General features: G+C 37.9%; 1 protein-coding gene across 4 annotated transcripts in view; it reads left to right on the top strand.

The window, feature by feature from the left end:
* UBR3 (ubiquitin protein ligase E3 component n-recognin 3) overlaps nucleotides 1-14,040 on the top strand; it is a 129,316-nt gene that overhangs the window by 27,208 nt on the left and 88,068 nt on the right. For all 4 annotated transcript variants that reach the window (XM_072981561.2, XM_072981571.2, XM_072981565.2 and 1 more), the window contains exons 6-9: nucleotides 2,324-2,390; nucleotides 11,009-11,139; nucleotides 11,782-12,010; nucleotides 13,600-13,779. In XM_072981561.2, the coding sequence (XP_072837662.2) occupies nucleotides 2,324-2,390; nucleotides 11,009-11,139; nucleotides 11,782-12,010; nucleotides 13,600-13,779 (607 nt within the window). The remainder of the gene's footprint in view (nucleotides 1-2,323; nucleotides 2,391-11,008; nucleotides 11,140-11,781; nucleotides 12,011-13,599; nucleotides 13,780-14,040) is intronic.

The following is a 14,040-nucleotide window of genomic DNA, read 5'->3' as shown; positions in this document are numbered from 1 at the left end:
TACATATTTGAGCACAGAGTGCTGTCTTCTGAAGATGCCGGCCACAGAGACCGGCGAAATGTTACGAAGAACAACCTTCAGAATACGGCCAAAGAGCCCGAAAAACCCACAACAACCAAATACATATTTGTTTATGCGTGCAACAGTTTACTAGTTAGGTCATCTAAACTGCAGAATTTAGCACTGCTGTTTTTAAGCTGATATTTTTTGAAGTACTGATGCAATGCTTTTCACAGTATTTAAAAAGAAAGAGAAACAATTTTATTGAAATAATTTTTCTAAATTAATGAGACAGATGTTCAGTGGACACCTTGTCTTTGTACAATTTCTTTCATATTTTACTCACTCTTGAGAAATACCTCAGCAACTAAACTTTGCCTTGTATATGTCCTGTGTACTATATGTAAGGTGAGACATTAGACAAGTATGTACAAAGTGAGGCATTCTGGGAGGGAGTTTAATGTAGGGGCAGCCTGGGTTACTGTCAGCTGCAGGCAACCTGAGCTACTATTTGTGATTTTTGGAAAGAGAGGCACACTCTCACTTTAGTGCAAGACAGATAGCTGAAAGCGTTAGAAGTAAGCATGTGTGCTTAAGGGAGAGGTACATGCAATGAATCTTATAGTGGCTTATATGATGGAATGACCAAATCTCATTTTGGCTTTGCAATATTTAAGTGCACATAAATGATCAAATAACTTACGTGTGTAACAGATGTAATATACGTATTATATACAAGCCTATTAGTCCTCCAAAACCACATGGCTATTAGAGATCAGACTTCAGGTCTGAAATAACACAATTGTAATCTTATCCAGAAGCTGTGAATTAGTATTTTACACACCTAGCTCAAGGTTTCTGGACAAATAATCTGAAAGAAACGCAACTGGTACTTTGAGATACCAGTAAATTCTTCAGTCGTTTACCTTTTGTACGTATGTCAGTGCCTTGTTTCAAAATCTTGTGCCTCTGCTTATACACATGTAGAAAAGTGAAACAAAGCCATCTTCTTATTTTCTTAAAATATGGATATATTTCATCTATCTTTGCCCTCATTTGCCTCTGCATCACTGTATATCTGTAATGCAGCTATTATATATAAAGATGCATATCACATGAGATGTCTGTCATTAGGTGAAGACCGACCTTTTCAGGCAGGCTTTTAAGCAGTAAAGGGGGGGGGGCAGAGAATGTTCTATTTATGAAATTTGGGTATTTTAAAATGGTTGTAAATTTGCTTTTAATCTTAGTTAATGTTTACTTGTTTTTTTAAAAAAAATACATAGTTTAGTATAGTATTTTAAGCTTTTTATTGTACAGTTTTAATTGTTGTGAGCTGCCCTGCATCCCTTAGAGGGGAAATGCAAACAAACAAACAAACAAACAAACAAGAGGCCTTGGTCTATGGAAGAGACAGTTGCAGCATCCTTGACCCCATTTGCAAAGTACGCGTCAGTTCACGCTTTCTGCTGTGATGTTGACCGTTCAGAGTTGCCTCCCTTGGGCAAGTTTACTGTTGCCAAGAAGCTCCATCTTAGGACATAGGTTTGATGGATTAACTATAGCTTCATTTCTAACTTTAAAATTCACCAGGACAGTAAAGGGTAGCTATACTATATATATATATGGTTTCCATAAAGGGAACGTGGGAAGCTAGGAGAGAATTATATAAATGTCCTATGATAACCACATCAGTAAGTTCTTGTGTGAATTTTTGGCTGAATAAAAAATTAGCTGCTAGAAAATGCTTTGGGATTTTTTTTAAAACTTGGAAATGTTTTACAGTCACTTTATAATTAAACTGATATCATGGTCCTTGCTAAATGCAGAGGATTCTAATTCAGTGCATCTAAAATGTAACAGTTTTAAATAATCTTTGGTTTGGAGATAACTGAATGTAAAACATGAGAAGATAAATGTGAGAATTTGAATCTAGCCTTTGTATTGATTAGAAGATTTAGCCTCACAGTTTATGCCTTTCTGTTTTAATTGTTAACCACAGGAGGGCTTTGAAGACAATTTCTGTAGAATCACATCCCCTCAAGGATAAGAAACATCCATTTGTTTAAACTATTGGCTTATAAAGATTATTTTAGAAGCAGAAGCAAACTTGAATAGGGATAGTAAAATATTTTCTAATGATGAATATATTGTTCATAATGTCACAGTTTTGAAACTGTCTTTATAACAACATACTTCAGTAATCAAAGGTTTTCAGGGCTTTAAGTTCCCGTATTATTGTTCTTTCAAAATCAGAGTTACAGGGCATGAGGTCTCTGACATTAAGACATTTATCCACTCTCAAACTCTTCCCCTCTCTCAGGAGGACCAGGATGGTAGTCAAGGTGTGGGAAAGCGCAAGAGAGTGAAACTAAGCAGCACCAGCAAAGGTATGTGGCAAATCATTGTTGGATAGTTCGGTCCACATCTTTGTGGTGTTCACAGAAGGGTTACATAATTTTTGCCCCTAGTTGCTGAGGTGCCTGACCAGACCCATGACCAGTACATGCCTGGCACTCCACTAGTTAGCCTCAACAACTTATCCAGTGCCTCCACAAACACCAGTAAGATTTTGGTAATTATATTTTGCTATCTTTAATAACCAAGACTGAGAAATTAACTAACAGAATCCTTTCTCGAAGTGAATAAATTAATAAAATTGCTGCCTTGCTTGTCATGTAGTAATTGTGTCTGTATCCTTATAATATGCTGAGGTGTAAGCTGAATTTTGAATAAACACTGAATAGACTTTCAGAATTTATACAATTCCATATGTGAAAAGGTGCCTTAAAATCTGAAACCTGTAAGATTTTATAGGTGTAGCTACAATGTAGTTGATATAAGCAGGAAGATAGATTGTTGAGGATCTGGATATTGTCCTTCTCTAAGCAAGCATTGTGTCTGGATGTGGATGGATTCCTAGAGAGCTTAAGAGATCTCCTTTTCCACATACGTGCATGTGCAGTTATAGGCACTAGGGCCCCCAAGCTATATCTAGGAATGGGAGCTCTGTACATGATTCCATTATCTAGGACTCTGTGGAACTTTTCTTCTGTATTCAGGCCAGAAGCATAAGCTTGTACCACTCTTTCGGGTGCATGGTGCAGGCATGCTTGCTCCCGTTTATGGAAAATATATGTATGTCCCCCATAATGTTCTCATATGACAAATGGACATGTATGTTCATATGCCAGGAGGGACTGATGAGGAGAAACAGAAATCCATTAGGAATTAAGGAACTGGTCCACGGGCAGGCAGTGAGGTACCTGCAAGGGAAAAAATCTGTCCTTTACATTTCATATTTTTTGTGTGCTGTAGCAGATCTAAGACCCATATAATTTCATAAAGCAGTGTTATTTACAGCAATTGTCTATCCAGATATTTTGGTACTGAGTACAAATGTTTTAACTGCTTCTAATAGGTAAAAAGAAGCTTTTGTGCTTTGAATAGGAACAAAACAGAAGAATGATTTTGTATTTTGTTCTCCTTTATGATTCTTGCTAAAACATATTTATATCATTAGCAGCCATTAATTACGGTCTTTTTGTTGCTTAATGAAAAGGATTGGCATTTCCTAGCAAGAAGGCGGATGAACATTTTGAATTGAAAATAATGATGAAAGTGTAGGATGTGTAAGGGCTGGGAAGAAAGGGTAGATCTGAAGTGAAATGTTGAACGCAGGTTGCTTTAGTTGCTGTGCTGTTGAGTTTGGAGAGGAAGGCTAGAATCTTATTCAAATGAGGCTTTAGGTGTGTGTCTGTTGAGTGGGTGCGGATGTAATTGTTGGCAGATGGGAAAGAAGCAGTTGTTTTAAGAAACTGCAAAGTGGGGAGGTTTTTTTTTTGGAGGAAAGGTAATCTGATAATTTGAATTCTGAGAAAAGTTTAGCCATTCAGTACAGTTTGGGGAACAAAAGCGTGAGGAAATAAATCTGAAGTGGAATCAATAACATGGCTGAAATTTTAATCATATGTGGTCATTTTGTTGATAGCATCACACTGATGTAGAGAAGGAGGAATATCAGTCTGTAATCTTCTGCATATATACCTGAAAGTATATCCAGCAGAACTCAGTGGTATATACTTCTGAGTAGAGAGGTACATAACGTTGCAGAGTTAAAGAGTTTTAGACAATGTAAGGAATCCTATTTCTGCAACATGGTTGCTTTTTGAATTCTGCTGCTTCCATTTCCCCCTTTTCGCTCCACTGTGTTCCTATCTTGTCTTCTTACTGTATCTTTCCTCGGAATTCTAGCTGTGTATCAAGAATATAAATAAAATCAAGGTTACTCATTATTTTTTCTTTTTTTTCTTTTTTTCTTTTTTAAGTATTTATTTAAGAACAGGGATGGAGAGTACAGAAAATAAGGGGGGAATAGGGAAAAGGGAAAAAGGTTTTAGGGGATAGGAGAACATAAAATATACCATCATCCAATTAATTCATATTACAAATACAAATCAACTTTTTGCTTTTTCACCGTTTGATTACCCTCCTGCTTTTATCTTATTTAATTTTAGTTTTATTGTATGTTACTCCAACACTGTCTGGTAACTGCTGCCATTCATACCATAGATCCCATCGATCAGTTTCCTTTTGAATAAAACAGTCACTTGAAGAAGCTTTGGTTTCGCTTTTCAGTCAGACTGATAAGATAAACCCGCTGCCGCCTTTCTTCTTTCAGCCAAATATTTTCATTCTTATGAATGTTTGTCGGCAAACACGGGTTCGAAAACACACGTGTAAGCCTGGACAGAGAGCAATCAGGAGTTTGCACATGCTAAAATGGGCTGAGTGAGTCCAATCTCAGCTAGCCTTGATACAACACTCCTTCTCGCAGGTCTGCCCACATAAGAACACCCTGGTACTCTCAGATATTATTGTGAAAAGGTCAAGTGGGCTTTGTAGTCCTTAGACTTAACTTGCACCACTGACAGGACTCTAAGTAAGCTAGGCCGAGGCAGCACTCTCAGATGACCCTATGGCAAGTGTACTGTTCAGGAAACCAAATGAGTTTTATAATCTTTATTTTATTAAAGAAAAAGCATGTTACTAAGTATCAAAGCCAAATTAAACCAAAACAAATAAATTAGCATTGTGCTGTTTAGTTACAAAGATGTAGTCAGGCAAAGAAAACATGAAAAATAGAAAAGTGTTCAAAAACCTTATAAAAACACAAAAAGCCATTAAAAAGAATAAAAACAGTTCCCGTCCAGGAAATCATTAGTAAAAACAAAATAATCCAAGTAGGTTATAAAAAGGCTATAGTCCTCAGTGATACTATAGAATAAAAACCCCTAAACAAAAGTAAAAATCCATTATATGTCCCATAGTCCTTAGAAAAGAAAAATCCAGTAAATATACCATAGTCCTTACAAAATTACAAGAGCATAGTCCATATGGAGTATTCCAAGAAAAGGAGTCCATAAAGTTCATAAAGAATATTCCATAGGTAACAGTCCATAGAAAATAGTCCATGCACAGTCCTTAGGAAAAATCCCATAAGTCCAAAAGTAATCCAGCAAAGCATAGGAACCAGTCTATGTAGGTAGGCCACCAGTCCGTCTCGAAAGACATTAGGGTGAGTCCCAAATGGCTGAAGAGTAGGTCACGAATGACTGAAAGGTCGGTCTTGGAAAGACAATGTCCATAGGCAAAAAGTTCCTTTTTCAAGAGTAACTGGCAAGGGCTCATCGCACCTTCCCACGATGTCATCCAATCAGAGTTCGTTACTAGGCAAACAGTCCTGTTACATCACATGACTTCCTTCCCATACGCACCAGATGTTATTTGGGTTTTCTGTGGTTTATCAAAGAGTCACAACAATTCCCATCTATCTAATCACACCGAGTCCTTTCTCAGGCTTTCAGAATAACATTCTCTCTGCTCGCCTAGAAAACAACTTGTCAGCATATCAAAGATACTTTATACAAAGAAACAAGATGGAACCTCTCTGGCTCATTTCTTAATTACAAAACCCATATGCCTTAAAAGATTTTAACTCAAAAACCCATCTCATCACAAGCCCCCGGAAGATTAACAAAATTCTCAAACAATTTAAGTTTTAATTTTGATAACTGAATAAGATGAGATGTCATAATTAAGCAGTAACAAAATAGAGAAAGATATTAACTGGAACATAAAGTAATACATTTCAAATATGATTCTAAAATAGCAAAACAATTGATACATGAGAACTATTATAATTACAGTATTTACCATACATGAGAGAAATTTGCCTTAGACACTTCTACTAGTCTGAAAAACAGAAGAACAAACATGTTAGCATACTTAATCAAATACATCACTCTGCATATGCTCAGATAATACTCTAGTCATCCAACAGTAAAATAGTGAAACCAGGGTTAACATCATAATAACTTGTCAAACCAATATACTGATATGAAGTAATAATGGATAAAACACTCTATGTATGCTCAGGAACATTGTCATACAGAATACCAAGAAAATTAAACATCAGAGCTTTATCAATTCTAGCCATTTTCTCCCCTTGCATCTGCACTAAACATTCGAGATAAACAGTGAGCAATCAAGGCCTCCTTTCCAGGTAGATGTTAAACATCAAAATTATATTTTTGCAATCTGAAATACCACTGTATTAATCTTGGGCTTCGATGTCTCTGCTTCTCTAAGAATGTCAAAGCATTTTTGTCTGCTTGAATAACCACTTTCTGTGTACATCCATATATTCTGAAAACATGAAGAGCCCACAAAATTGAATATGCATTTCCCTCCTGGGAGTTATACTTCCTCTCTTTTTCCTTCAACTTTCTGGCCACATAAGCTAAGGGGTGTAAAAAATTAGTGTCATCTGGTTGAAGCAAAATCGCGCTCAAACCACGTTCTGAAAAAGCAGTTTGAATGATCATGGTTTTAGCAAAATTAGCTGATTGCAAGATTGGTTCTGTTATAAGTAACATCTTTAAACACTCAAAAGACTGGTTGCATTCTTTAAAATATTCTCTCAAATATTTTAAATAGGACACCTTCCCCTCAAACCAAACACAATGATCCATTTGCACTTTCGATCCTGCGCTCCTCAATCTGCAAAGTACCGTTTTTATATGTTTTACATGTAACATTGGATCAGGGCTGTAAATTACAAGGTTGTCTACATAGCCAATCACGTAATATAAATCACCAAACAATTCCTCAACCAATTTCTGAAAAGTAACATAGGTATTTTTCATTCCAGGTGCTAGTTTTCTGAGTTGGTAAATTCCCTGAGGGCAAGTAAATGATGTATAAGGGCGATGTTCCTCTTTAATTAAAATCTGATAAAGCCCTCCTTTTATTCCAATCACAGAAATGTATTCAGCGTTTGCAACAATTACTACCAACGTCTCAACATTGATTGTAGGGATTGTTTCAGTCTCCGTGAACTTATTTAACTGGCTAAAATCCAATTCCACTTTAGGATTAGCATCCTGTTCGCCTTGACAAATTGAAATAGTATTGAACACAGCTGTTCTACATGGTTCAATCACTCCTTGTGAAATAAGACTTTCAACAGTTCCATACACTAAATTGCCCTTAGTCCCTTCTAGGTCCATAGGAACAGAAACAGCAGTCAAACCATCATTGACTGTAATAAAATGTTTCACCACATTAGTTTCTCCCAGTGAATTCGAGAAGACGTTTTGGTGATTAGCTAACACAGGCTCCAATATCTGTCCTGGGCTAAATTGATCAGTGCCTTCACCCCTGAATACCTGTATTGCTGAATTAGCTGTGCTATCAGGTTTGGTCACAAGAGGCCGCTGTTTCATCAAAGTTCCCTCGGGAGCACTCTGCATAGCCTCAGAAACAGTATCAGCATTCTCACCACTTCCTTGGAAAATAGGCTGTTGAAAGTAAGAATGGTCCCAAACCTCTGCTTTTCTTTCTAAAGATCTTTCTGTAACAAAGTCCCGCCTCCAAGGTTACTCATTATTATCAGCCCTCGTTGTAAAAATATTTTAGAATCCTGTTCCATGACGGCCTCCCACTGTCTGTCTTTTTCAATATAAAGAGACATGGATATCTGTCACCAAAATATTCTGAAATGCTTTGAAGTTCTGTTAGAATCTGGTCTTAGTATGGACTTAGCCTTGTATCAGAAATAGAGTTTGGAAATAATTCATTCATCTTAATTTTAAAATTTTAATTTGTTTCTTTTTTGCTTACCTCAAGCACTGTGGCAGTGCTCATGACAGTTCAAACCAGCTTCATGTTTTCTATAAAAGTTAAATTTATTTTTTGCTTTTTAATCATTGCCCAGAGGACCTTCTACCAAAGAGGCCACAAGATGAAACACTTTTCTTGATCTTGGGTGGAAAAGAGAAAGTTTAATGATATCCGCGTACTGGAGACATTGAAGGCCAAAGCTCCAGATAATCTTTCTGAGAGGCTTTATGTATATGCTGAATAGCATGTGGGACAGATCAGAGTCCTGAGGGAGCTCGGAAAGCAGTGGAGTAGTTTTGAACAAGAGTCTTCCCAGCACTGTTTTCTGAATTCATGCCTCTGGTGGGGACCAGAGCCGGTGCAAAATAGTGCCTCTCAGACTTTCTTAGGATTGAAAACAGAATGTGGTCAATGGTATCAAGCCACGAAGTGGTCCTGCAGAGCCAGCAAGAACACACTCCTTTGTCTCCTTCCCAGTGTTGGTTGTCCACAAGAGAGCCAAAAGCTATTTTTGTCTCATCGCTGGTCCTGAAACCATATTGGCTGATAGTTATTTAGTATGGTGGGATTCAAGCAGGCTCTTTCAACTGCAGTAGTACGTAGTAGCCTTACTAATGTCTCTTCTGGACATGTTCAAACCTAGTTCTATTACAAGGAAGCATTCACCACTGTCCTTAGGCATTTGGTCAATATCCCTCAGCTACTTTTATGAGCCAGGAAGGGGATCGCTTGCCTCTCCAAAATTCTTATCTACATCCTTAGGCTGTAGAGACTGAAACTTACCTGTTTGCATTGGGCAGACAGAGTTATAGTTACATTCACTGGACCTGCATCAACTGCAGAATCAAAGTCAGAGCACATCTGAATAACGTCACAAAGTTCCATGCAGTTTCTTCGCAGCAGGCTGTCCCTTCTAAGTGGCTGTGCAGAAAAGAGGCTAGGCTCTTTACCTGTCTGATTGGATGCAATCAGAGTCCTCTGCCATCATTGCTCTGATCTCCATCCTACTCATTTCATCCCCGCCAACTCTCCAATAAACCAGGAAGCGAGTTTGGCTGCACTCTGTGGGAGAGGATGCTGAGGAGAAAGGCATTTGTTACCTGGGCAATCCCTATCTATATGTGGTAGTATTTTGTCAGTAATTAAACACAAGCTTTTCCCATCTGCTTACTAGTACGGCACTAAACGATGCCCTTTATTTCTGAAAATGCAGTTCCTACTTCCAAATCAGTGCAAGAGTTACATGCAGTGGACACTCTGTGGCCCTCTTGATGCCGTATGCTAACCCCCATTATCTTCAACATTTGCTCATCATGGCTAAGACTGTTGGACTTCAACAGTATCCACTCTCTCTTGCTTTATGAGAAGAGATTAGTGTACTTGGGACTTTAAATGTCAGAGAGATCTTCTTCAAGAGAGATCTTGGGCTTGGATGATCACGACTTTGAACAAAATTTTTGAGATTTAGATGAAGCTGAAATGTTGATAAGAGCCTCCATGCACCAAAGAAGTAACCAAAGAACAAGTTAGCAGTTCATAGGCCACAGTGTGTATGTTTATAATTAACATGTAATTTTGTGTGTGTGTGTGTGTGTGTATTTTCTGCTATTTTTTCCCCAGCAGTTGTGTTTAACTCTTCAACTGATATTTTAAATTTGGAGAAAAGAGTTTAAAAACCCCTGATTTTAACAAAGTTCAGGATGTGTAATTACAGTGGGGTCTCTACTTAAGAACTTAATCCGTATTGGAAGGTGGTTCTCAAGTGGAAAAGTTCTTATGTAGAATCTGCATTTCCCATAGGAATGCATTGAAAACCATTTAATCCGTATCTGCTCTTTTCCGTCCATAGAAACTAATGGGAAGCTGCTATTCCGCCTTCTACCACTAGAGGGAGGTTTTTTTCTTTTTTTCCCTTTAGGTCAGGGAACAGTGTTAAAAGCACTTCTGACGAAGCTAATTTTGAAGCAATGGACTGAAAACCAATTAATCCATTCTGGCTGTTTTTTTATGTAGAGGTGCGTTCGTACATTGAAGCATTAGTTCCCATAGGAACTAATGCAAAGCTGGTTAATACGTACTCTACCACTAGGGGGAGAACTTTTTTTTAACCTAAGATGACCTAAGGTTAAAAAAAGAGCAGGAAAGTTTTTTTTTTTCCTGTTCTTATCTGGATTTTTGTTCTCAAGTAGAAGCAAAATTTAGCAAATGGAGCTGTTCTTAAGTGGAATTGTTCTTAAGTAGGGACGTTCTTAAGTAGAGACCCCACTGTACTGTGCAAGATCTTTAGAAAGTCAAAGATTTGTACTGAAATCTTACTTATACAGATCTCTGGAAGTATTATTCTTTGGATTTTTTAATAATTAAGTTGGTCTAATTTAATTTTTCTGTTCAGCGCAAAATAGCATTCATAAATGCTAGAGCAGAGATGAGACCTCAAGTCCTGTTTTACATCACTTCTTTCATCTTTAGCCTTTGGTAGTGTTGGGTGGACTGGTTAAACTTGTAGTCCAGATTCAGCTGGAAGACCACACATTCCCCACCTCTGCTGTAGATCTTTTGGTTTTATGTATCACTGGAAAGGATTTAATAAATGGTGTCAGGGTTTTACTGTTAGTGAAATCAGAGTCCTATGTCTGGTTTCTAGTCTTAGCTAGAGTATACCTGTTGTACTAGCTGCTAAATTGTGAGTCAGCACATATGCAAATCCCATTGATTCAGTCTTTGTATTTTGGTTGTGACTACAAATTGGATTTAAGTGAGATTGCTAGATGGTGTTCTGTCTCCATCTTTGTCACCATCAATTTCAATTCTTATTTCTGCACAGATCAGTCCATCATGGATGTTTTGAAGCATAAATGTTTTCTAGAAGAATTATTATTTTGGATGATAAAATATGAATTTCCCCAGAAAATGGTAACTTTCTTACTGAACATGCTTCCTGATCAAGATTATAAGGTACTGATGTATTTTCTTATTTCTCCAGCACAGTGCTCCATTATAAAGTTTGCAGTCATATAGGAGGAAGTTATCATAAAAGTCTTATGGGAGGACCAGTACTTTTATATTAGTCTAAAACCTACTATCTGCACAGCAGACCTTGCTACATTTATTTGTGCTCTTGTCATCTCTGAGTTGGATTATTGCAGTGAGTTGTATGCAGACTACCTTGACCACGATTCTGTTGACTTTTTATGTGCTAGAGTGTGGATGTTGACATACCTGATTGAAGCTAATTAACAGGGTGTCAGTTGCATGACTAGCATGCAACCAGGCTTGTGACTGGCAGCTGGCTAGATAGATCCAGTTAGCCACTACAACTTCTGTGTTTTCACATATGCACTGGTAAAAAAAAACCTAACAGGATTCTGCAACTTGCACTTCTGTTATCCTGTTCAGTTGGTCTTGCTTTGGTTTTATTCTGTGTCTTTAATAATCTGTTTTAGGTTTTACATTATTATATTCACCTACAGTCTGTTTTATGAACTGTGTGAAGAGCTTTACCTAGTGGCTAGCTCACAGTTGCAATGAATGATTAAATATTGAAACTGATGCAGGAGAAGCAAATTGTATTTCACTTGTTTGTGTTATACCTTGCAGATTGCTTTTACTAAAACGTTTGTACAGCATTATGCTTTTATCATGAAAACACTGAAGAAAAGCCATGAATCTGATACCATGTCAAACAGAATTGTACACATAAGTGTCCAGCTATTCAGCAATGAGGAGTTAGCACGTCAAGTGACAGAAGAATGCCACCTGCTTGATATTATGGTTACGGTCTTGCTGTATATGATGGAGAGTTGCCTTATTAAAAGTGAGCTGCAAGGTGGGTTGAATTCAGAACTTGCTTGAAACGTGCTCCAGAACTTCTAAGCCTACAAAGCTAAATGTAGTATGCAATGTTTTGATTTGCGTCTTCTGTTTTGCAGATGTAAAATCTCTTCTGATGTTGCTGAAAACAAGCTAGACCCTTGCTTTGTGTAACTACTCATATTTCACTTCCATTGGAGCTAATTGAATTTGATTATGCATAGCCGTATATTGAACTGAGAGTTGATGTTTCATTCTGTTTTCTTTTGCACAACAGATAGGCAGTTCTAAGTAATATAAAAGCCAGCCTGGCAAATAAATCTACAGAAATTACTCAACCCATAACATGTTTACCATCTATCTATATTTATTCAGTTGAGGCCTGGCAAGGAAGCTAATTTTTAAACCTCTTTATTCTCTCTCTCTCTCTCCCTCTCTCTCTCTCTCTCCCTCTCCCCCCACCCCCATTGTAGCCATTTGCTGATACTCTCCCCCAAATATGAGATTTTAGCTGTCGTGCTTCTCCTGTGGAATTTCCTTTCTTGGGAAGGTTGCTGGTGCCTGACCTATTATTGTTTAGATACTGGACAAAAATTTTATTGTTCTCCCATATTTTTAGGGAGCTTTAAATTATATGAATTTTTGCTTTCTGGTTCTTTTGCCCAGTTCAATTGTAGCTTCAGTTTTTACATTCAATGTCCACTATTTAAAATAGCTGTAACCATGGTGAATTAGTAGTAAAAGGTGGTAAAACAATTCCATGTATAAATAGAAGCTTCCATGCCACCTCGTCCTAGGGAGGTACTGCCAAGGGTCCAAGTAAGGGTGAATTTGTAACATATTGTGCGGGAAGAGGTGTTCATTATATTCCTTTTTTTTTTGGTTCAATCATCCTTCAGTTGCTTTGTATCCCGTGAGGGATGGAAACAAAGCTGGAAGGGAAAGATCTAAAATAGCCCCTTCTTCCTCCTCATTCTCCTCCTCCATGATCTTTGCAGACTCAGAAAGTGTTTCTGGTAAAAAGAAAGCACCTCAGACAAATTACATACAATTGTATGTAACAAGTATGCATCTGGAAGTGTCCCCTCTCTTGAATTTTACATGCGTAAGTTCCCCATAAGTATTGCATAGTAGTTAGGCATTGGATTGGGATTTAGAACATCGAGGTCCGCAGAGAGCTACAAAACTTATTGGAAGAATGGAAAAGTCACATGGGGAATATGTCTGTCTTACTGGGCATGCCTGTGTGAATCTACCTTGCACAGTTACACCAGTTTGACGCCACTTTAACTCTCATGATCTGTGTGTCATGTCCTATGGAATTTTGGGATGTGATGTTTAGAGAGGAAGTGAGAATCCTGTCCTAGAGAGTAATGCAGCCTATTGCTCCTTCCCGGCACTCTAGTGCACTCCTCTGAACTACCACACAGAATTCAAAGTACCTCACCAAACTGAAAATCCTAGGTTTTTCTTCAGATGGAACAGTGACCATTCAAGTGGTTTCAAAGTGGTATATAGCACGGTGGTCAAGATACGCTCAGGGTGTGAATACCTTGCAGGTACTGGCATTCATTTATGTCCTTAAATGTTTTAATTTTCTTTTAGATGAGGAAAACAGTTTACATGTGGTAGTGAACTGCGGGGAAGCATTACTAAAGAACAACACCTACTGGCCTCTTGTCAGTGACTTCATTAATATTCTGTCACACCAGAGTGTGGCTAAGAAATTCTTAGAAGATCACAAACTATTAGTCACTTGGATGAACTTTGTATCCTTTTTTCAAGGTATGTGATCCTGTTATCTGACTACTGTATATGAACAAGCTTTGTGTCGATAAAGGCAGTTTGAAGGAATTTTTACAGTCCTTGCAGGTGACCCGGTAACTTGCCTTGTAGCAGGGGTGGCTGCTGTGGCCTTCCAGATGTCCTGGGTACATACTTTCCTTGAGCCTTAAACTACACCACCAGTGGTCAGAGAGTATGGGGGCTGGTCCAAAAACATGCAGAGGGTCACAGTTGCACGTTATATAGTGTTAATTCTTTTAA

Source organism: Pogona vitticeps, chromosome 1 (assembly GCF_051106095.1).
Source record: "Pogona vitticeps strain Pit_001003342236 chromosome 1, PviZW2.1, whole genome shotgun sequence".
NCBI lineage: Eukaryota > Metazoa > Chordata > Lepidosauria > Squamata > Agamidae > Pogona > Pogona vitticeps.
The sequence above is the reverse complement of the archived record's forward strand: the minus strand, read 5'-3'. Positions and strand labels throughout refer to the sequence as shown.